This window comes from Dipteris shenzhenensis, chromosome 15 (assembly GCF_047967505.1).
Source record: "Dipteris shenzhenensis isolate YYH24624 ecotype China chromosome 15, Dip_SZ_1.0, whole genome shotgun sequence".
NCBI lineage: Eukaryota > Viridiplantae > Streptophyta > Polypodiopsida > Gleicheniales > Dipteridaceae > Dipteris > Dipteris shenzhenensis.
This window is the reverse complement of record NC_141610.1, coordinates 14,303,753-14,324,684: the sequence shown is the minus strand read 5'-3', so window position 1 is coordinate 14,324,684 and position 20,932 is coordinate 14,303,753. Positions and strand designations below refer to the sequence as shown.

Below are 20,932 nucleotides of genomic sequence, written 5' to 3'. Positions count from 1 at the left end.
TCTCGAACGAGTGGATCAGAGGTATTGCTAGCCTCTACAGGTCGGCCTCCAGCTGGGTTATCATCAGCGGCAGGATGGGGGAGAGATTCACCCTCGAGCGCTCGGTGCGTCAGGGCTGCCCGCTTGCGCCCTACCTCTTCCTATATTTTGCAGAGGCCATGACTCACTTCCTACGAGCCCGTACCACTGGTCTTCGAGGGATGCACCTCCCTATTCGGGACGATGCAGAACTTCTAGACTCCGAGTATGCAGACGACACAGCCCTGTATGTGCAGGATGATATCGAGTCACTGGAGCGAGTGAGACTATCCTTAGAGGTTTTTTGCCTAGCCGCTGGGGCGAAAATCAACTGGCATAAGTCAGTTGGTTTTCTTACGGATCCGGGAGCCAGCTCACAGTGGGGTATTTTCCTGGGGTTTCTCTGGATCCCTAGAAGACAGACGACACGTTACCTGGGATTCCAGGTAGGCCTGGATATCACGCCGGCTCAGCAGTTCTTATCGGTCCTAGTCTCCATACGACGGAAGCTAGCCTTCTGGAGCACGGCTCGACTATCCTTGGCAAGCAGGGCCCTTGTGGTCAACCAGGTCCTTCTTGCCACCGCTTGGTACGTGGCCTCTTGCTGGTGTTTCTCGAGATCGTGTGTAGCCCAGCTGAGGAGGCTGGTGCGGAACTTCCTTTGGTCTGGCTCAGATGGTTCCGGCACCATCAGAGCCCGTGTCGCCTGGCAGACGGTCATTCTCCCCCAGACAGAGGGCGGCCTTGGCATCATAGATCCAGAACTGCAGAGTCAGGCATTACTTGGCAAGTTAGTCATCCGTGGTATGACCCCACGAGGGCAGACGTGGAAGCTCTTGCTTCAGCATGGTCTCAACGCATGTACCCCCAGAGAGGGGGTGATTGGCAGCCGTCTATCCGATGGATTTTCACTTCTGCCCCACTGACTCAGCCCCGTTCCCCCTTCCTCCGTAGCCTCGTCTCGGTCTGGAGGAAGTTGCGACACAGCCTCTCCCAGGTTCCCCCTAGCTGCCGAGAGGAGATAGACAGACAGCCCCTGATCTAGAGCAGCCAGGTGACAGATGATACAGGTCGCCAACTTGGAGAGAGATCCCATATCCCTTGGGCGCTCTGGGTGCGTGGGCCCGCGCGCTCGCTTCGGGTTTGGAGGGACGTCTACAGCCAGCTGAGCCCAGGCGAGCTCGCAGCAGCAGTAGGTACGGCACGTGGGATCCAAGCTCGGCGAGCGGAGATCAATGCTGCCGTTCCTGCAGGTTGGAGGATTCCCATGCTCACCAAACAGCTCCTCCCGGGAGATGAGAGGTGGCTAGGGCAGTTCACACCCCGTGGCATTCCTTTGGTGGTTGCAGGCCTTTTCTCAAACTCCTCGATTCACTTCTTCTCCGTCGCCGATGATAGCCGTCTCCAGAGCAGAGAGGCCATGATCGACCCCCAACTTCCCTGGCAACGCCTTCGCATCATAGGGCTGCAAGGGAAAACGTGGCATATAGACCCCCTGATTATGCAGGACCAGGACTGGAGACTCTGGATCTGGGAGGGCCGTTCCTTGACAGAGGTGGAGTGGGACCCAGGGGAGTGGCGTTGGTCACCATTGGAGACCTCAGAGAACCCTACCCCCTTCTTCTCTTACAGTGCGCGTACTGGTAGGCGCGCTCTTGGGGCTCTCCAGCGCGGGCTACCCACACAAGCACATAGTTGGTATGCCCAAGGGACATCTCTGGTCTTTCTTCGCACATTTTGGAAGACTCTTTGGGCAAGCTGGCGGCCGAGTAAGATCTCTTAATTTCTTTGGATGGTGGCCTACAAGGGGCTACCAGTTGGCAGCTGGCTGAGGCAGATGGGGCAGGAGGGACACTGCCATATGTGTTTTCAGGAGGAGTCGTCCCTAAAGCACTGCCTTTGGAGCTGCTCGCATGCTCAGACAGTGTGGAAGGGAGTCATGGGGATCTTAGCGAGGGCTGCACCCGAGCTAGGACCGGTCACTTGGGGAGCCGTTTGCTCGTGCACCACCGAGATGGGACATCACTTGGCTTATGAGTTCTCTAGGCAGGATCCAGTTTTCTTCATCACGCAAGCCACCTGGGCATACATGGACAGCTTCCCTTGGCATCTGACAGAGACAGATGCACGAGCGATGACTCGACACCCAGTTTGGGAGATCATAGGGAGTATTGCAGGCTGGCATATCTGGACTTCAGATGCGCGCAGACCTTAGGAGATCAGGCTTCTTCTGCTACCCAGACCCTAGCGGACATTTGGAGCACGATCATTCACACGCTCAAGGGTCAGTGGGATCAGATTCAGGGGGAGTCCCGGGCAGGGAAGGAGAAGAGACAGCGCTTCCTTCGCGACTGGGACCATCGAGAGCTGTTCTTCCAGCACTCTGCTGGCCTTTAGGCCCTCTTGTACTCTCATTTTCAAGCAATATAACTAGCACTACTTTTTTGCGCAAAAAAAAATATACCAAACAAAAGAAGGGACAAGGAGGATAGGAGAAGGGGATAAGGAGGATAAGGAGAAAGAGAAAGAGAAAGTCGAAAAGGAGGAGAGGCAACAGAAGTAGCTTACGATTGAGGATGTGAACAAACGCAGCAACCAAAGTGGCCTACAGGTGGATAGCACTGCCATATACACACACACAGAAAGCAGCCAACAAAGCCTTTGCTCATACAGCCTCAAACTCCACATCAGCCTCAGCCTCCATATCAGCATCATCATAATCTTCAGCATCCCCTTCCTCATTACCTATATCCTCTACACCACCCTTGGATGACTACCCTTGGCTGTGACAGTACCAGGCAGCACCAGAGATTCCATCATCGTCATCATCATCGCTGTCTGAACCAGTAGTAACTCCCCTTAGTCCGACTCACTATGCCCCACCACAGTTTGCTACCTCTCTCTCTCACCCCTACCTCTCAGCCAGCAACTTTCCCCTCCTCAGTCAGTCTCACTACACTGTAACCGGCCTTCAGTTTCCTAAAGGGCAGTAGACTATAACTTGCATTGCATATTCATTATTCACAGCCACATTGCATCATTTCCAACCACTTAACTTTAAACAATACCACTTAGAAACAACTTGAGAAATAACTGGATGGAGGCTAGAGTGCCCCTGCTCAATGGAACCAAGTACAAGACACCACACTGGCCCCAAACACTTGGCGCCCCTTCCGGTATTTATTTATTTCTTTAGGAAAGAAATTGGTACATACAACAAGGGCTCTCCCTTGTGCTCTGCCCCACGGGCAATTCCACTGTCCAAGCCAAACCTTGGCTATAAACTGCATTCCATCCTAGTGCACACATTAGCACCCAAGTGCCAAGGCAAAGCTAAGGCATCCACCATTTGTCCATGACCAACTGTAACCGTATCCAAGCATTCCACAAAGACTGTAACCAACTGTTAGTGACCAGGCATCCAGACGCTTCCCGAAATGCTCAAGCAGCCTCAAGGATTCCAAATGCAATACACTGCCCCTCTGGCACTCTCCCAGGCACACCCTCTGTAACTGAGTGTCTGCTTAAGCCTGTAAGGTCCAGAGGAAACTCCAAACAACAAATGGAACAACAACAAGCTTCCATAAATCACCAAATGCAATCGCATGAAAGGGATAGTGACAAGAGAACTCAAACCAGCTTCAACTGACTTCAATCTAGCTCCGAAACACCTCCAGCAGCGACACATCCAATGTTGAGGCTAGCAAGAGGAACTGGCAGCTAGGAGAGGGGAAGACAGAGAGGGATTACAAGCTGGAATCAGAAAGAGAGAGAAAGAGCAGGAGGATCACGGGTAGGCAAGGGAAGCTGAGCAGGCCGTACAGCAGCCTTTGGAATCCGTGCAGCAGCAGCAGCAGCATTAATGGCGTCCGTACAGCCAGCAAAATCACTCGTACTAGCAGGAAAATCACCTGTACAATCTGCCTTGGATCCCGTACAACAGCACGTGAAAAGTCAGTACAATCAGCCTAGAAAAGCGTGCATTTGTCCGTACAGCCAGCAGATTAACATCCATACAATTTGCCTTGGGAGTCGTGAAACAGCCGATACAGCAGGTACAGCAGCGATGGAAACTCTGTACAATCAGCCTTAGGATTCGTGCAACTTGAAAGATCCCGTACAACATGGAAGAAAGGCTGTACAATCCGCCTTGGATCCCGTACAGCAGCACCAATGGGCCGTACAGTCCGTACGAGGCCTTTGATGAAGCACATGCAGTCCGTACAGCTGCCTCGAAATGCGTGACAAAACCCCAAGAAATGCGAGCGGGGGAGCTTTGGAAAGCGTGCCAAAACCTTTTTCCTTCCAAAAATGTAGGAAGAACCTCCCGTAACGTTGAGGAGAGGAGTAAGGAAAGGAGAGGTGGTAGGTAGTGCATGAGGGAATGCCACGTGGCCCCCTCATTAAAGCTCTAACCCTTGCAAACCAATGGAACATTGGTTTGCCCCTCACACTAAAATCCTAACCCCTTCTAACCAATGAAACATTGGTTTCCTTGGGCCTAACTTTAAGACCTCTCTAAACCTTGCCTTGCCCCTAGCAAGTAGGCCTAGTGTGTGCACCTAGGGACTTCTGGGAAGTATCTCTTCCCCTGGGCTAGCCCCCAAAGCCAAAGTTAGTCACGGTTCATAACTTCACGTCCCCGTGACATACCCTTCTCTTGAAACAGCAAACTATCACATTTGCTCCTATCATAGTTGCACGAAACGGCCGTTTCGTGGCAAGAAACGGAAACGGCGAAATGGAAACGGCCTTTCTTGAAGAAACGCCGTTTCGTGAAACCTGTTTTTGCCCTAGACCCCCAAAATTGCGATTTCGCCGCCTGGCTCCTTTTTTCGCCGCCTCCCGCCCATTGCACTCCTTCTGTGCATCCTTGCTGCTCTCTCCACCTTCTCTAAGCTCTCTCCATCCCTCCATCCTTTGTTCTTGGACTCTCCATCCCGTTTTCCTCAGACCTCCATCCTTCTCTCTCCATCCTCTTCATCCTTCTCACTTGAGGATGACGATGACGAGGAGTCCATGGATGATGCAGATGATCAGTAGTGATGTGCCTTGGTCCTTGTCACTTGACTACGACTGTACAGACTACAGTGCTAGCCTACTCCTAGTCATGACACTTCAGATGCATCATGCATGCAGCCTGCAGGCTGTAGCATGATGAGACTATGTTATTTCTTTTTTTATGATAGTAGATACAGTACTTACTACTGAGTATACTTTGGACCTTGGTGCCAGGTGGCAGCTGCTTTTTTTTATATCATCCATGGGTGCTTTTATTTTGAGTCTTGCATGACTCATGAGTCATGATCATGAAATTTGTGGATCATGAATCATGATCATCTATGGAGTCTGGACATTGGATGCTTTCAAGTTTCAAGTTTCAAGTTTCAACTTGTGTGCTAAGTTTAAAGTACTTCAAACTTCTAAATTTCAGATTCTTGTAATGCCAAACTTGTTAGTCATGATACATGTTGATTTCAGATTATTGAAGCATCATTCAAGAATTTAGAATCATAGAGGCATGAATGATGCATTGATGCTTGAAGCTTCAAGTATAGATAATTGTATTATGTATGATTTGCACTCTATTGATAATTATATTATGTATAAAAAATAAATTTGTATACATAAATTGTATCATATTGCCGTTTCTTCTGTTTCCGTTTTGGCGGGGGCCGGAAACTCCGTTTCCATTTCGGCTGGTAACTATGGCTGCTATAAACATAAACCACCAGCAATGATGATATGGTCTAGGAGAGCGCGCGTGTCCATCCATATATCAATGCATCATCCGTGTGGAGTGACTAGTACACTCATCATAGAAGTCCCGTAGCAGATGTATTGTCAGCAAACAATACCTCGAGTGAGACATACAGTGTCACCAAGCGACTTCTAGATACCGTGAGCCTGTCTGTTGACAAGGGGGTGGAGGAACTACCCCCCTCTTGAGCATCAGGCAATGCTCTAGACCTATGCTCTGCTGAGCCTGAAGGAGCTACAACCGAAGTCAGCTCAAAGCACAACAACTGAGTGGACTACACCACTTTGAGTGAAATCTGCTAGTTCACTCGCCTCCAATAACTTGAACCACACACACATGGCAATAATGGATCCTAGGAACATAGATCCCGGTACTCGATATCCTTTCAGACTTGCATCACCGCAAGCTGAATCAGTTCAGCCCATCTATGGTAGACTTGGACCCTTGCCTCATATTTCAAATCAAAAACCAATGTACTAAATGGATTTACTGCTCGAGCCATGCCGGGCAACAAGAGCATCCAAAACAGGTATGTGATACATGGATGTGCTGCTCTAGCCATGCCGGGCAACAAGAGCAACCCAACAGTAACAAGGGCTACTTATTCTGCAATTTACCATTCAGCCTAGAAGAGGAGACTCTCCATCTTCTGACTAATACAAAAATCAACAAAACTAGCAATGCCTGCAAATTACCATGCAAAGCTAGCAGGGAATAAACATCCTGCAAATAACAAAGCAGCCTAGAAAGAGGAGACTCTCCAATCTCTGGCTGTGACAAATATTCATACCAATATTACTGCTTTTTACCAAAGGAAAACAAATCTCCTAGCGCACGTGGCTGTCCTTTTTCGCTTCTTGTGCTCCCATAGGTTGTTTCCGTTTACGATTGGGGCAATCTTTGGCCTGATGGCCCTCTTCTTTGCAAAGGAAACACTTTCCAACTTCAAATAGGGCTTGCCGTTTCTCAAGAGACAATCTCCCTTTGGTACTGGGCTTACTATTAGGTCGCTGGTCCACATCAAACTTGACTTTGATGGTCTCGGCAAATTTCCTTTTCGTGAAAGAGTCATCCTGCTGCTTACCTTTGAATCCTGGAGTCATCCCTTGCATGAGAGCATAGGCTGTAGTAGCATTCTCAATCAGTTGAGATATGTTGGAGACCTTTGTCTTGGTGCAATAGTCACGAAGCTCCTTTGGCAGTCCACAACAATACTTTTCCACCTGCTCAGACAATGATACGGTCCTATACGAGCTGACTGGCAATAAGGCCTCCCAGAACTTTTTGTTATACTCTTCAAGATTCTTACAGTTTGCGGCATCCAGCTTATGCCATGCTGTCATTATATCCACTTCAAAAGTGGTGGTGAGCCAAGCAGATGAGAAAACTTGCTTGAACTCAATCTAAGTGTTAGGGGCTTTACCCTGCAAAAGCAAATTGGTCCACCATTGCAGTGTGTTACCCTTCAAGAAGGTGGCTGCCTTTCGTACCTTGGAAGACTCTGTGAAATGACCACCGGAATAGGCAGCATCAAATTGTTGCACAAATGTCAGAGCCTTCAATCTATCCTGCATCCCATTGAAGGTTTCAAACTTCACAGCTGCCCCTCCCTCCTTATAATCTTTCAGCTTACCTTTGGGAGTAAGATTATCATAAACTGGGGGCTGTAAATATGGTGGAGCCTGGAGGCATCGTGGATCCCATATTCTGTACCATATCGCCTGTGCCCATGGTGGGGTTGACCATTCCAGATCCCATTCCTTGCATCTGTGGCACACTCCAAGTGTTGCTTATCATTCCTGGCATCCCTGTCTGCATACCGGGCTGCATCCCTATGTTTGCATACATCATATTGGCATTTGCAGGGGGCATTCCACCTTCCATATGCTGCTGCAAATTCTGCATTCCTGGCTGGCCCAAGTATGTACCAGGCATACCAAGCCCTTCGGTGGGCTGTCCCACCATTGACTGAAAAACCGATCCTCTGCCAAAATATCCTGGATGCTTCATGGGCTGAGGAAGGACTTGCTGTCCTTGATTAACTGAATGAAAAGTATTGACATTACCCGCTACAGGGGTGACTGTGGGCATCTCTGGTGGCTGTCTACTGAAAGATACACGCCTCTGAGTCTTCTTATGCTTTGTCTGCTTCTTCTCAGCTGGCTTTTTGCTTCCAGGGGGAGCATTACCACCAGAATAAGCTTGCATAATCTCCAAGAAAGTCTGTTGCAGCTGTGACAGGGCTCCCACTGCGCTTTGCATTTGTAACTGAAAAAAGGCATTGGGATTAAGCTCCTCTGTCTCATCATCCTCAACCTGCGAATGCTCAGTGGCATGCTCGAGAGAAACATGATGTCCCTCATCATTTTGCTCTTCTTCACCCTCACTGGTATTGTGCTCCTCATCAAAGCTGTCTGTTTCTTGCTCGGAGATAGTCAGTGATCTCTCACGGTGCGACATGATTGTTGATGGTATGGCTGTAACAAAAAAGCAATGGGGCTTTCTTCACCCAACACTCCCAGGGCTCACCTCTGTAGGAAGATGGTGATGTCCCGGCAACGGAACCACTGTAACCGGCCTTCAGTTTCCTAAAGGGCAGTAGACTATAACTTGCATTGCATATTCATTATTCACAGCCACATTGCATCATTTCCAACCACTTAACTTTAAACAATACCACTTAGAAACAACTTGAGAAATAACTGGATGGAGGCTAGAGTGCCCCTGCTCAATGGAACCAAGTACAAGACACCACACTGGCCCCAAACACTTGGCGCCCCTTCCGGTATTTATTTATTTCTTTAGGAATGAAATTGGTACATACAACAAGGGCTCTCCCTTGTGCTCTGCCCCACAGGCAATTCCACTGTCCAAGCCAAACCTTGGCTATAAACTGCATTCCATCCTAGTGCACACATAAGCACCCAAGTGCCAAGGCAAAGCTAAGGCATCCACCATTTGTCCATGACCAACTGTAACCGTATCCAAGCATTCCACAAAGACTGTAACCAACTATTAGTGACCAGGCATCCAGACACTTCCCAAAATGCTCAAGCAGCCTCAAGGATTCCAAATGCAATACACTGCCCCTCTGGCACTCTCCCAGGCACCTTCTCTGTAACTGAGTGTCTGCTTAAGCCTGTAAGGTCCAGAGGAAACTCCAAACAACAAACGGAACAACAACAAGCTTCCATAAATCACCAAATGCAATCGCATGAAAGGGATAGTGACAAGAGAACTCAAACCAGCTTCAACTGACTTCAATCTAGCTCCGAAACACCTCCAGCAGCGACACATCCACTGTTGAGGCTAGCAAGAGGAACTGGCAGCTAGGAGAGGGGAAGACAGAGAGGGATTACAAGCTGGAATCAGAAAGAGAGAGAAAGAGCAGGAGGATCACGGGTAGGCAAGGGAAGCTGAGCAGGCCGTACAGCAGCCTTTGGAATCCGTGCAGCAGCAGCAGCAGCAGCATTAATGGCGTCCGTACAGCCAGCAAATAAACGCCCGTACAGCCAGCAAAATCACTCGTACTAGCAGGAAAATCACCCGTACAATCTGCCTTGGATCCCGTACAACAGCACATGAAAAGTCCGTACAATCAGCCTAGAAAAGCGTGCATTTGTCCGTACAGCCAGCAGATTAACATCCGTACAATTTGGGAGTCGTGAAACAGCCGATACAGCAGGTACAGCAGCGATGGAAACTCTGTACAATCAGCCTTGGGATTCGTGCAACTTGAAAGATCCCATACAGCATGGAAGAAAGGCCGTACAATCTGCCTTGGATCCTGTACAGCAGCACCAATGGGCCGTACAGTCCGTACGAGGCCTTCGATGAAGCACATGCAGTCCGTACAGCTGCCTCGAAATGCGTGACAAAACCCCAAGAAATGCGAGCAGGGGAGCTTTGGAAAGCGTGCCAAAACCTTTTTCCTTCCAAAAATGTAGGAAGAACCTCCCGTAACGTTGAGGAGAGGAGTAAGGAAAGGAGAGGTGGTAGGTAGTGCATGAGGGAATGCCACGTGGCCCCCTCATTAAAGCTCTAACCCTTGCAAACCAATGGAACATTGGTTTGCCCCTCACACTAAAATCCTAACCCCTTCTAACCAATGAAACATTGGTTTCCTTGGGCCTAACTTTAAGACCTCTCTAAACCTTGCCTTGCCCCTAGCAAGTAGGCCTAGTGTGCGCACCTAGGGACTTCTGGGAAGTGTCTCTTCCCCTGGGCTAGCCCCCAAAGCCAAAGTTAGTCACGGTTCATAACTTCACGTCCCCGTGACAACACCCACACTCCAGATGTCCCCTCATCATTCTCCACTACCAGCCCTCCAACCCCCATTCACACCACACCCATACACACTCCATGGCCACACGATCCCATCAGATTCATGGGATCATGTCCTTCTATAGATACACCAACACACATGAGAGGCAGAGCAGGACTATGTCATCCATAGCATGGGCCAAGAGATATTATAGCTCCGTAAGGAGGTAGCAACCGCGATGTCAGCCCTCCACAGTGGACCAATAGTTCCGGCAGCTGAGGCACGGATAGACACCATGCAGTCAGCCATTGCAGAGACCTCGAATTGGGTGGATGTCACGAAACGGGAGCCTACAAAGGCCACCATTTCAGCCACCATCTTGGAGCAGCAGCAAAGGGCCAGTAAGGCTCTCAATGTCAGAGTACATGGCATCCCTCAAACAACTAGCACTCCCATGGATGACGTGATCAGCTTTGTGACTTCTACCTTAAGAGTTCAAGAGCATGGGCTCGAGGGGTCTTGCGCATAGGACGGGACCCCAAGCGAAGGCAGCCTCTCATCATTCGCTTCAAAGACGCCCACGCCCGCCTCGGGCACTATGGCAATCATCCTTGCATGGCCACCCAGAGATGAGGAGCTTACACCCCTCCATGTGGAGGAGAGCTGTACCCTCATACAGCAGCAAGATGTTGCCTACTAGGAGGGGAAGTGGGCAATAGTCCACAAGGGGCAGCTTTTGATAGGTCCCTGACGAGCATATGGTGGTCCCCGTACATAGGGGAATGGGGTCTATGAGATTCAGAGCACCGAGACCAAGAGTTGTAGTGTTCGGAACTGCAACGGTACTTTATGATCAGATCTAGGGAATTTCTCAAAGCCTTATATGGGTTGAGACATAGTTTTTTACACAGAGACACAGTAGAGTCCAGAGCGCCCTTTGCTAATAGTCAGTGGATGCACTTCGGATGCATCATATCGAGATGAAACCAGAGAGACAAGGGAGGTTAAAGGATTAAGAGGAGTGGCAGTGCTATATCAATCATGGCTTATTTGGACGGTCTGTATTGAGAGGGAGACACACGTGCCAGGTTCTTATGGGTTCGGATCCGGTAGCCCCCACGAGAGGACCTCTCCATCACAGTTTGCTATTTTCCCCCTGAGACTTCACATTTTTCTACCGACTTACACAAGGAGGATGAGAGCAGCTCTATACCTAGACATCATCGAATTCTCGGGCAAAGTGGAGTCCTGAGCATCGGGAAGTTTGCAAAATGTGTAGCAGTGGTACTGCAAAACTCAGCATGATTATTGAGATATCTGGGTCTATGAGATTCAAAGCACCGAGACCAAGAGTTGTAGTGTTCGGAACTGCAACAGTACTTTATGATCAGATCTAGGGAATTTCTCAAAGTCTTATATAGGTTGAGACAATTTTTTACACAGAGACACAGTAGAGTCCAGAGCGCCCTTTGCTGATAGTCAGTGGATGCACTTGGGATGCAGCATATCGAGATGAAACCCGAGAGGCAGGGGAGGTTAAAGGATTAAGAGGAGTGGCAGTGCTATATCGATCATGGCTTATTTGGACGGTCTCTATTGAGAGGGAGACACACGTGCCAGGTTCTTACGGGTTCAGATCCGGTAGCCCCCACGAGAGGACCTCTCCATCACAGTTTGCTATTTTCCCCCTGAGACTCCACATTTTGCCACCGACTTACACAAGGAGGATGAGAGCAGCTCTATACCTAGACATCATGGACTTCTCGAGCAAAGTGGAGTCCTGAGCATCGGGAAGTTTGCAAAATGTGTAGCAGTGGTACTGCAAAACTCAGCATGATTATTGAGATATCGGATGATGAAGATTTAATGGATGCTTCTGAGACCTTGGATGCCACTCATGATGATTCAGAGGATGCACATGACGTGGAAGAAGCTCCAAATACTGGAGCCACGAAGGGGGCTGATTTTCCCTTTGATCTCGGTGGTGCTATTGAACATAACATGCATGGTATACAATCCAATGACACTCAGCCCACCTGTGGCATGCGAGGCCGTTGGCCTTTTTTTTCCGGAAAAAACAGTGCTAATTATATTACTTCGAGAACAAGATACAAGAGGTCAGCTTATAGCTGACGGGCTGCGTTCACAAATCGGACACAGCCCTAAAAGGTAGCAAAATAAACCATCCTCTCACGGAGGGATAAGACGAGTATGGATGAACAGCCATCGGGGTGGTGAGTAATGCCACCGAAGGCCCTGCGTAGTCTGCTCGAAGAAGAGGCCCTGTGTGTCCCAAGCCCGGAGGAAGCGTCTCCGCTTCTCCTGACCGGCCCAGGAGTCTCCCTGAATCTGGTCCCACTGGCCTCTGAGAGTATGAATAATCTCACTCCAAATCTCCACCATGATCTGGGCAGTCGATAAGGAGGTGCCACCTAGGATCTGCGCGCAGCGCGAGGTCCAGATGTGCAACCCTGTGATGCTGCTAATAATCTCCCAGACTGGCTGCCTCTCCCGAACTCCTGTATCAGCCTCTGCTAGGTGCTGTGGGATACCCTCGAGCGGTCCCCACGTCCCCTGTGTAATAAGGAAAGTGGGGTCCTGCTGGCATGCCTCGAATAAATGATGAAGACCAGGTGCGGTGCTGCACCAACAGAACGCGCCCCAAGTGATCAATCCTAGCTCTGGTGCTGCGCGAGTAAGGATCCCAAAAGTCCACCTCCACACTTCCTGGGCGCGAGTGCAGCTCCACAGGCAGTGTTTTGGTGTCTCCTCATCCGCATGGCAAATCTAGCAACATCCGTCCTGGCCTATCTGCCTCAACCAGCTCCCCACTGGAAGACCTTTGTGGGCAAGAAGCCACAGGAAGTATGAGATCTTCCGCGGCCGCCAGCTCTCCCACAAGGCCTTCCAGAATGCCTGCAAAAAGAACCTGGAAATACCCTGTGCGTACCAGCTGGGTCGCTGGGTGGGGGGGCGGCTCTGCATCCTCCCGAGAGCTCGCCTGCCCAGAGTCGTACTGTAGGCGAAGAAGGAGGTCGGCCCCTGTCCTGTCACAATCTCTGGCCACCACCACTCTCCTGGGTCCCAATCAAGCTCTGACAAGGCCCGCCCCTCCCAGAGCCAAAGACGCCAAAGCTGCACCTGGTCCTGCTCGATGCTAGGGTCGGTACGCCAGACCTTCCCCAAGAGGCCTACGACCCGAACCCTCTGCCACGGGAGTAGGGGGTCGATGAGCGCACCCTCTCTCCTGAGTCGTCCATCCCCAGAAACCGCGAAGAAGGAGATAGAGGAGTCATCCATACGTCCTGCGATCACCAGTGGAATGCCACGGGGGGTGAACTGTCCCAACCAGCGGGTGTCACCAGGCATGAGGATCTGAGGCTCAGGTGGAACCAACCAAGCAGCTGGGATCGCACCGTCGATCTCCGTGCGTCTCGCCTGGGCTCCACGTGCACCTCCAACTGCGTCTGCAAGATCAGTCATCTCCAGATGTCTGTACGTATCCCTCCAAACACGAAGGGATCGGGCTGGCCCCCTCATCCAGCCGTCCCACCTGATATGTGATCTCTCCCCCAACTGAAGGCCCTCGGCATCTCTGACCTGACCGTTCCAGATAAGCGACTGCCGATCGATCTCCTCCTGACAGCTGGGAGGGGACTGAATGAGACTGAGGTGGAGCCGCCTCCAAACCATGAGGAGGCTACAAACGAGTGGGGAGCGGGGCTGAGTGAGCGGGGCGGAGGTGAAGATCCACCTGAGGTACGGTAGCCACTCTCCACCTCGGCGCGGGACACAAGAGCCGACTCCCTGCTGAAGTAACATCTTCCACGTCTGCCCCCCTGGGGTCAAACCGCGAATGACAAGCTTGCCTAACGAGGCCTGACTCTGAAGCTCTGGATCAATGACCCCCAGGCCACCCTCAGCCTGCGGAAGAATGACTGTCTGCCAAGCAACCCTGGCTCTGGTATCTCTATGACCATCCTCCCCAGACCAGAGGAAGTTCCGAACCAACCTCCTGAGCTGTGCCACGCTGGATCTCCAGAAGCACCAGCAGGAAGCCACATACCAAGCCGTGGCTAAGAGGACCTGGTTAACTACCAAGGCACGACCTGCAAGGGAGAGCTTAGCAGTGCTCCAGAAAGCCAGCTTCCGTCGGATGGAGTCTAGCACCGGGAGAAACTGCTGAGCTGGCGTGATGTCTAGGCCAACCTGGAAGCCAAAGTATCTAGCTGTCTGTCCACGTGGAATCCATCTGAAACCCAGAAATCGCCCCCACTGAGAACACGCCCCCGGGTCTGTGAGAAAACCAACTGATTTGTTCCAGTTGATTTTCGCACCAGCGGCCGAGCAGAAAACCTCCAGGGCCATCCGCACCCTCTCTAGCATCCTCTCATCGTCCTGGACATAAAGGGTTGTATCATCTGCGTACTCCGAGTCCAAAAGCTCCGTGTCCTCCCGGAGTGGAAGGCGAACACCCCTGAGCCCTGTGGACCTCGCCCGAAGGTAGTAAGTCATGGCCTCGGCGAAGAAGAGAAACAGGTAAGGAGCCAGGGGGCAGCCCTGACGTACTGATCTCTCCAAGCTAAAGCGCTCACCCATCCTGCCTCCAATGATGACTCTGCTAGACGCTGTCCTGTACAAAGCTGAGATACCCTGAATCCAACCTGCCGGGAAACCTAGCCGCTTCAGAGTCCCCTCCAAAAAGGACCAGTCCACGCGATCGTAGGCCTTCTCGAAGTCGAGAAGTAGAATGGCAAGGTGTGATCCGCTGTGCTGAGCCCACTCCGCCGCCTCTGAAAAGGTGAAGACATTATCCAGGATGCTGCGATCCTGGACAAAGCCTGTCTGAGTGTCATGGACGAGGTCTGGGAGTAGAGACCGAACTCTGGCACTGATCATCTTGGCGAGGATTTTGTAGGCAGTGGTAAGGAGAGTGATCGGACGCCACTGGCGGATCTCCTGTCTATCTCCTCCCTTCGGGATGAGGCAAATCAGTCCTGAGGAAAGGCTCTCTGGCATCTGACCGCTGCTGAAAATCCCCTTCAGAGCTGCAAGGAGGGGCTGATGGATCTGGTCCCAGAAGGAGGTGAAGAATGCTCGGGATAGCCCATCCTCACCTGGGCATTTCTGTCCGTCTATAGCCATCAAGGCCTCCAACATCTCATCTGAGGTGAACGGCGCCAACAACGTCGCCTGCATGCTAGGCTGGACCAGGGATGGAATGTGCCTCCACACCTCCTCACGGGCACGACTAGCACGAGGGGCAAGCGGTTCCTGCTGGAAGAGGGTCCTGTAGAAGTCAGTGGCCAACCCCAGGACCTCCCCCGGATCCATAACGATGTGATCATCCGCTGTCCTGAGACTCCGAAGCTGATCACCTGCAGCTCTCTGGCCATGCGTCCTGAAGAACTCCCTGCACATCCGGTCACCCTTCCGGGCCCAGAAGGAGAGAGAGGCGTGATAGGAAAACTCGGAGCGACGCTGGAGTGTCTCCTCCAGGAGGGCTCTGGCTCGAAGGGCCTGGATCCGAAGCTCCTCCAAGCCCGGGGAAGCTTGCTGGAGTCGCTGAATGGAGGCGAGGTCCCTCCGAAGAGCTCTCTCTCTGCCCCACCAATCCTGTCGAACCTGTAGGGCTGCGAGCTGGCAGATCTGGTTGGACTCCTGTAGAGCCTGCGCGACCGAGTCTACCAGATCCACGCCCTCCCCCCAGTCTCTGTCCCAAAGACTGCAAATGCTGCTGCGCACGTCCACCCTCGAGAAGATGGAGTCGGGAATCCTGCATGATCGGGGGGGGAGGGTCTGGGCTGCCGAATCTAATGATAGGAGCACAGGCGCATGGTCGGAGAGTGTCGTCCCTGGAACTATACCCGCCTGGCCGCCTCTGCTCATGGCCCAATCACTGACATAAAATCTATCAAGCCTCTCCAGGAGTCTGCCTCCTTCCCTGCGGAAGCCCCAAGAGAAGTCCAGGCTCCCGTGCCAACGCCGGAAGGACGGGTCTCTCCAACTGTCCCTCCCTCCTGTCGCGAAGATGAAAGAGTCCCAAGCTGACTGCTCTGCCTGAGCCATACCTGTGAACTCCGGACCTCTGCCCTGCTGGTCCTCCATGGTCTCCAGGTTGTTGAAGTCTCCTCCAACAATCCAGGAATCCCTGTAAGTGTCCTCCAGAAGGTAGCTCTGCATCGGAGGTCTGTGGGAGCATAAATGTTGAGGATTCCTATTTTGGATCCCTCCAAATCCAGGCCTACCCAGAGGGCTCGGCCTGGGATCAACGTGCCGTGATCAAAAACTCCCTGGGCTAACTGCTCGCACACGGAGGTATAGACACCCCCACTCCTCCCCTGTGCGCCGATCGAGGGCTCCCAATAAGTGTAGGAACGTCCAGGGAGAACCTTCCCGCAGCTACGGGAATGAGCCGCAGAAAGCTTGTGCTCCTGGAGCAAGAGTACATCCAATCGACCAATCACTGCAGGCTGAAGTTCCTGTCGCAAAATGAGCTTCCTGGGACCACGGGTGCCAGAAGAGTGAAACCCGTTCACATTCCAGGATACGAGGTGTAGGCTCATGGAGAGGGATGGGGGGCTGCGAACAACTGTCTGCTCGCGGTCGAAGTCGAAGAAGAATCAGACATATTGGAATGGAGGCGCTGCCGCTTATGAGAAGGTTTGGAGGGGGAGACGGGGTCGTCCTGCCCGTTCTTCAACACCTTCAGCAATGGCGAGAGGCCTTTGGTGCCATGAGCAAATGCTTTCTCGAGCCAGCTCGAGATCTCTGAAGTGGTCATCCCGTAGAAGGTTCGGAGTTTCTGATGGGACCAAGCTCTGACATCCTGGGGGAGAGGCCATGACAGGGGGGTCTGAGGATCACAATCAGTCGGAAGCGTTTGGCGGCGCAACGCCACCGCAGGCGCACATCGCCCTCGGACCACTGAGTCTCGAGAAGCTGCCCATCGGACGGGCCTATCCAGGAGCAAACCTGGGCGTGTGTCTGCTCTCTGAGAGCCTCCCAAACCGAGTCGTCTGTCCACGTCTCAGTGCCATCGCTGAGGAACGTGAAAGCGAAGCTAGGGCCATCCCTGGGAGCCAAGGCAGCAATCTTCCCATCCGCCCCTTTGCGGAGCAGGAAATACTAATGTCGAGACAAGCCGGGAAGGTCCCAAGGTCGGCCACATCCAGGTAGTCCCAGGGGCCAGATCTGTAAAAGTCTTGAGGAAGCTCTCTCTCCTGGAGCTGAGACCCAACTGAGTCTGCCACTGAGGGGCTAGCGGAAAGGGAAGCCTGCTCCAGTGGTGGTGTAGACTCCGGGTGTCCTGCCGGCGGGGGGGAGGGAGAGGAGGCTGAGGGATAGGCGACTCGGACTCCACGGAGGCGACTGGCGAAGAAGGTGGAGGAGGTGGAGCGGGGGCTGCACTCGGCTGGAAAGCCGACGGTGCAGCTAACTCTGTAGGAGAGGCGAGGGGGACGGGGAGAGGGGGGGGATGGGGATGCATCTGGAGCTGGGGCTGAGAGGGAGGAGGAGGAGACTGAGGAAGAGGAGGCGGGGGCTGAAGCTGCGGGTCGGGCGAAGGGGGGGGAAACTGGGGAGAAGGCGGGGGAGCGGGAGAGAGGGGGATCTGAGGCTGTGGAGGGCGGGCTGCCGTCGAAGAAGAAGCTCTCCCAGGTCCCTGGGGTGGCTGCCTGTCAAGTCTCTGGGGTGCTGCTGCAGGAAGGGTAACCTCTGCCTCCTTGCCTTTATCCGAAATCTTCTTGTTCTTACCTCTTTTCCTTCTAACCTCGGTCCAACCACCCACTACCTCTGGCCCAGACTCCGGCTGCCTCGGCTCCTCCTAACGTGGCTGTTCGGGGGGGGGGGGCGGGGGCGGAGGGGCCGGGGGCGGGGGGGGTCGAGACGAGCTGGCGAAGCGTGGACAAGTAGCCGCCAAGTGCCCAAAGCCGTGGCACCGCAAGCACTGACCTGGCTGTCCGGTGACTATCATGCTCTGGGTGATGCTGCCGGCACCTGTCACAATCTCAATCACTGCAGGGAGAGTCGCAGGATCTGCCACAGCCACACGGACTCGGGGAGCTCCTGCCGTGGTCACCGCGTCGGCAAAGGTGTCGTGCATAACCAAGCCAAAATGGGAGCCCAAGTCCCTGACAATCGGCCGCAACTCAGCAGCAAGCCCTGGAAAAACTAGTGTCACTGGGTGGCGAGGTATACGGAACCGAACATCGAAATCTGCTGCGCTGAATCCACGGTACCACGGGACTATCATGATAATCTTCCCGTCCACCGATGTGGGGGAACCGGCAATCAGGTTGCTCGCAGCTTTCTCACTGGAGAGTTTGAGCTAGAAGATGCCCCTTCCCATAAGGGCCACCTCCTCAATATGGCCATCCTCTAGCAGGAGAGTGGACTGGAGCCAGTCCCTGATGGCAGACCTGGAGGGGGAGTGTCCAATGACCCTACCGTAAACAGAGGTACGAGCAAAGTCAATGGCAACCTCCTGAACACGAGATGATTGTTGCTCTGTCAGGATAACGCGGTAGGCATCTGGAGAGGGAGGGTCCGACTGGGCCTCCGGATCCGGGCAGGGGGCCGCCATACCGCCAAGACTAACTGCAAGCTTCCGATGAGGAACAGGCTGCCACCCAAGAAGGGGGACGAAGCGGGGGGTGGAGCCTGGGAGTGAGGCGGACGAGGCGAAGTGAGGGGGCGGGGGGGTCGGAACGGAGGGCGGGGTGAAGGGTGCGGGGTGCGGGGAATACGGGGGGCGCGGAAGGGCGGGGGGGCGGGGGGTTGGAGTGGCGGGGGCGGAGAGGTGAAGCGGGGGGCGGGGAGAGCGGAATGGAGGCGGGGGGGCGAGTGAAGCGAGGGGGGTCAGTGGGTGAGGCGGAGCGGCGAGAGGGGGGGGGGGGGTGAGGTGAAGCGAGGGGGGGGGTTGGGTGAAGCGAGGTGAGGCGGAGGGGTGGGGTGGAAGAGAGCGGGGGGGGGGGGGGGGGGAGGGCGGCTGAGACGAGGGAGGGGGGGGGGAGTGGAGGCGAGGGGGGGGGGCGGCGATGGTGAGGTGAGATGGAGCGGAGGGGCGGGGCGAGAGAGCAGCGAGGGGGCGGGGCGAGAGAGCAGCGAGGGGGCGAGAGAGCAGCGAGGGGGCGAGAGAGCAGCGAGGGGGAGCGGGAGCGAGGCGAGGGCGCAGCGAGGTGGGCGGCGAGTGAGGGGGAGGGGGGGCGAGGGCGGAGGGGGGGAGGGGGCGGGGGTGGTCGCGGCGAGGGGAGGAGCTAGGGGGGAGGTAGAGTTAACGGCGAGGGGGGGGAGGGGAAGCTCGCAGGAGCACTATCATGCGAGGCCGTTGGCCTACAATCTTTCATGTGGAGCATCAAGTTGTTGTGCCTTTTCATGCGCAAGAGGATGCAAATGCAAATCCTCCTGTGGACGAGGAGATCTATTGGGATGCGCAGCAAACAGTTTATGCTATCTCTTCTCATGCCTTGATGGGTGCCAAAAGTGCTGAAACTATCAGATTGAAAGGACAAATTAATGGCAGGACTGTTCACATTCTTGTGGACAGTGGTAGCATCATAGTTTCATCAATTCTAAGACCTTACAGAAGGTGGTACTGATTGCTACTGAGTTTGATCATGGGCTGAGAGCAGAGGTGGCCAATGGACAGCATTTGATCAGTAAATTTTCTGGCGCACAGTCACTTCATGTAAGAGAAACACAGAGAATCATCAAACAGGAAGATAACTAGATAGTCAGACGTGCACAAAAACAGAATAAATAAAACCAAAAACATGCAACTCTTCCACCAACTAGCTCAAGCAATCTTCAGCTTCTTAGTTAAAATACCCACCAATAGTACTCCAAGATTGTGCTCAAGAGTATTTGCCTCACTTGAACCACCATAGCTGAGTCTGCTCGGGTGAGTCTGAAAAGGGGTAAGACAAGCATGTGTCATGAAAATGGGAAAATACAACTCGAAATCCCAACTCTAGAATCACACAATGGTATGGAGCAAGGGTACATACTTGAAGATAAGTTAAAAGCATTACAAGCAAAGCATATGAGCCAATGCCACCACTGTAAACCTACGATCCACAAAATCCAATGCGTGTTATTAAGAATTGAGGCAAACTAACTATTGATTCAAGCATTTGGATCAAATATAGGTTTTACCACAGGTTTCAATTTAAAACAGATGTTTTATTCCCGTGTTTCTGATTGTAAATACACCACATTTTTTATCAAAAAGTGGCCAAGCCAAATTCACTCTCCATCCATCAGCTTTCATTGTAATCCAGAAAAGCTTATTCAAAAGAAGATAATCAAGGAAAAAGAAAAAACCTTTCATCATGGAAAGCCTAGGCTTAAATTCCCTAGCCAAAGACATGATACGATAAGCAGGGGAAATTTTTGCTATACACAAAGACAACCGATCAATGAAGCAGCTATGCATGACCTTGAAAAGGTATGCCACAAACGAAATTATCCCACTTGTCAGTGGGAGAGAGAAGCAAAATTAAAAAAGTAGCATAACTAAAATGGTTATTGATTAAATGCAAGAAATATTCAGCATACTGAAGAAGTAAATCAGTGATCGGACTGAAGATATCAACTCAGACCAAAGCACAAGTAGGATTTGAACAACCACTTGATATTGGATCTCACATTGAGAGCAATGGTGCACCCTATCTCATATACATACATACATATGTATGTACATCCACACACACACACTCTCTCTCTCTCTGTTTTTTGGGGTGTGAAAACCAGTTGTATTTATATTACAATGTGCAGCCCCATAAAAGAGGGGATGCTAATATGAAATCAGAACAGGTCATTGTACAACAAATATGTAGTGTGCATCTGATGAGCTCGTAGGCAATCAAAAAAGGATTACTGTAACGATG

General features: G+C 52.4%; 1 protein-coding gene and 1 pseudogene across 1 annotated transcript in view; both read right to left on the bottom strand.

Moving 5' to 3' along the window:
• Positions 1–20,932, bottom strand: part of LOC147893406 (uncharacterized) — a 157,449-nt gene that overhangs the window by 44,484 nt on the left and 92,033 nt on the right. The window contains exons 8-9 of the mRNA XM_087386610.1: positions 20,051–20,110; positions 19,876–19,950 (exon numbers count right to left, since the gene is read on the bottom strand). Of these exons, the coding sequence (XP_087242736.1) occupies positions 19,876–19,950; positions 20,051–20,110 (135 nt within the window). The remainder of the gene's footprint in view (positions 1–19,875; positions 19,951–20,050; positions 20,111–20,932) is intronic.
• On the bottom strand, positions 6,607–8,239 carry LOC147893407 (uncharacterized; annotated as a pseudogene).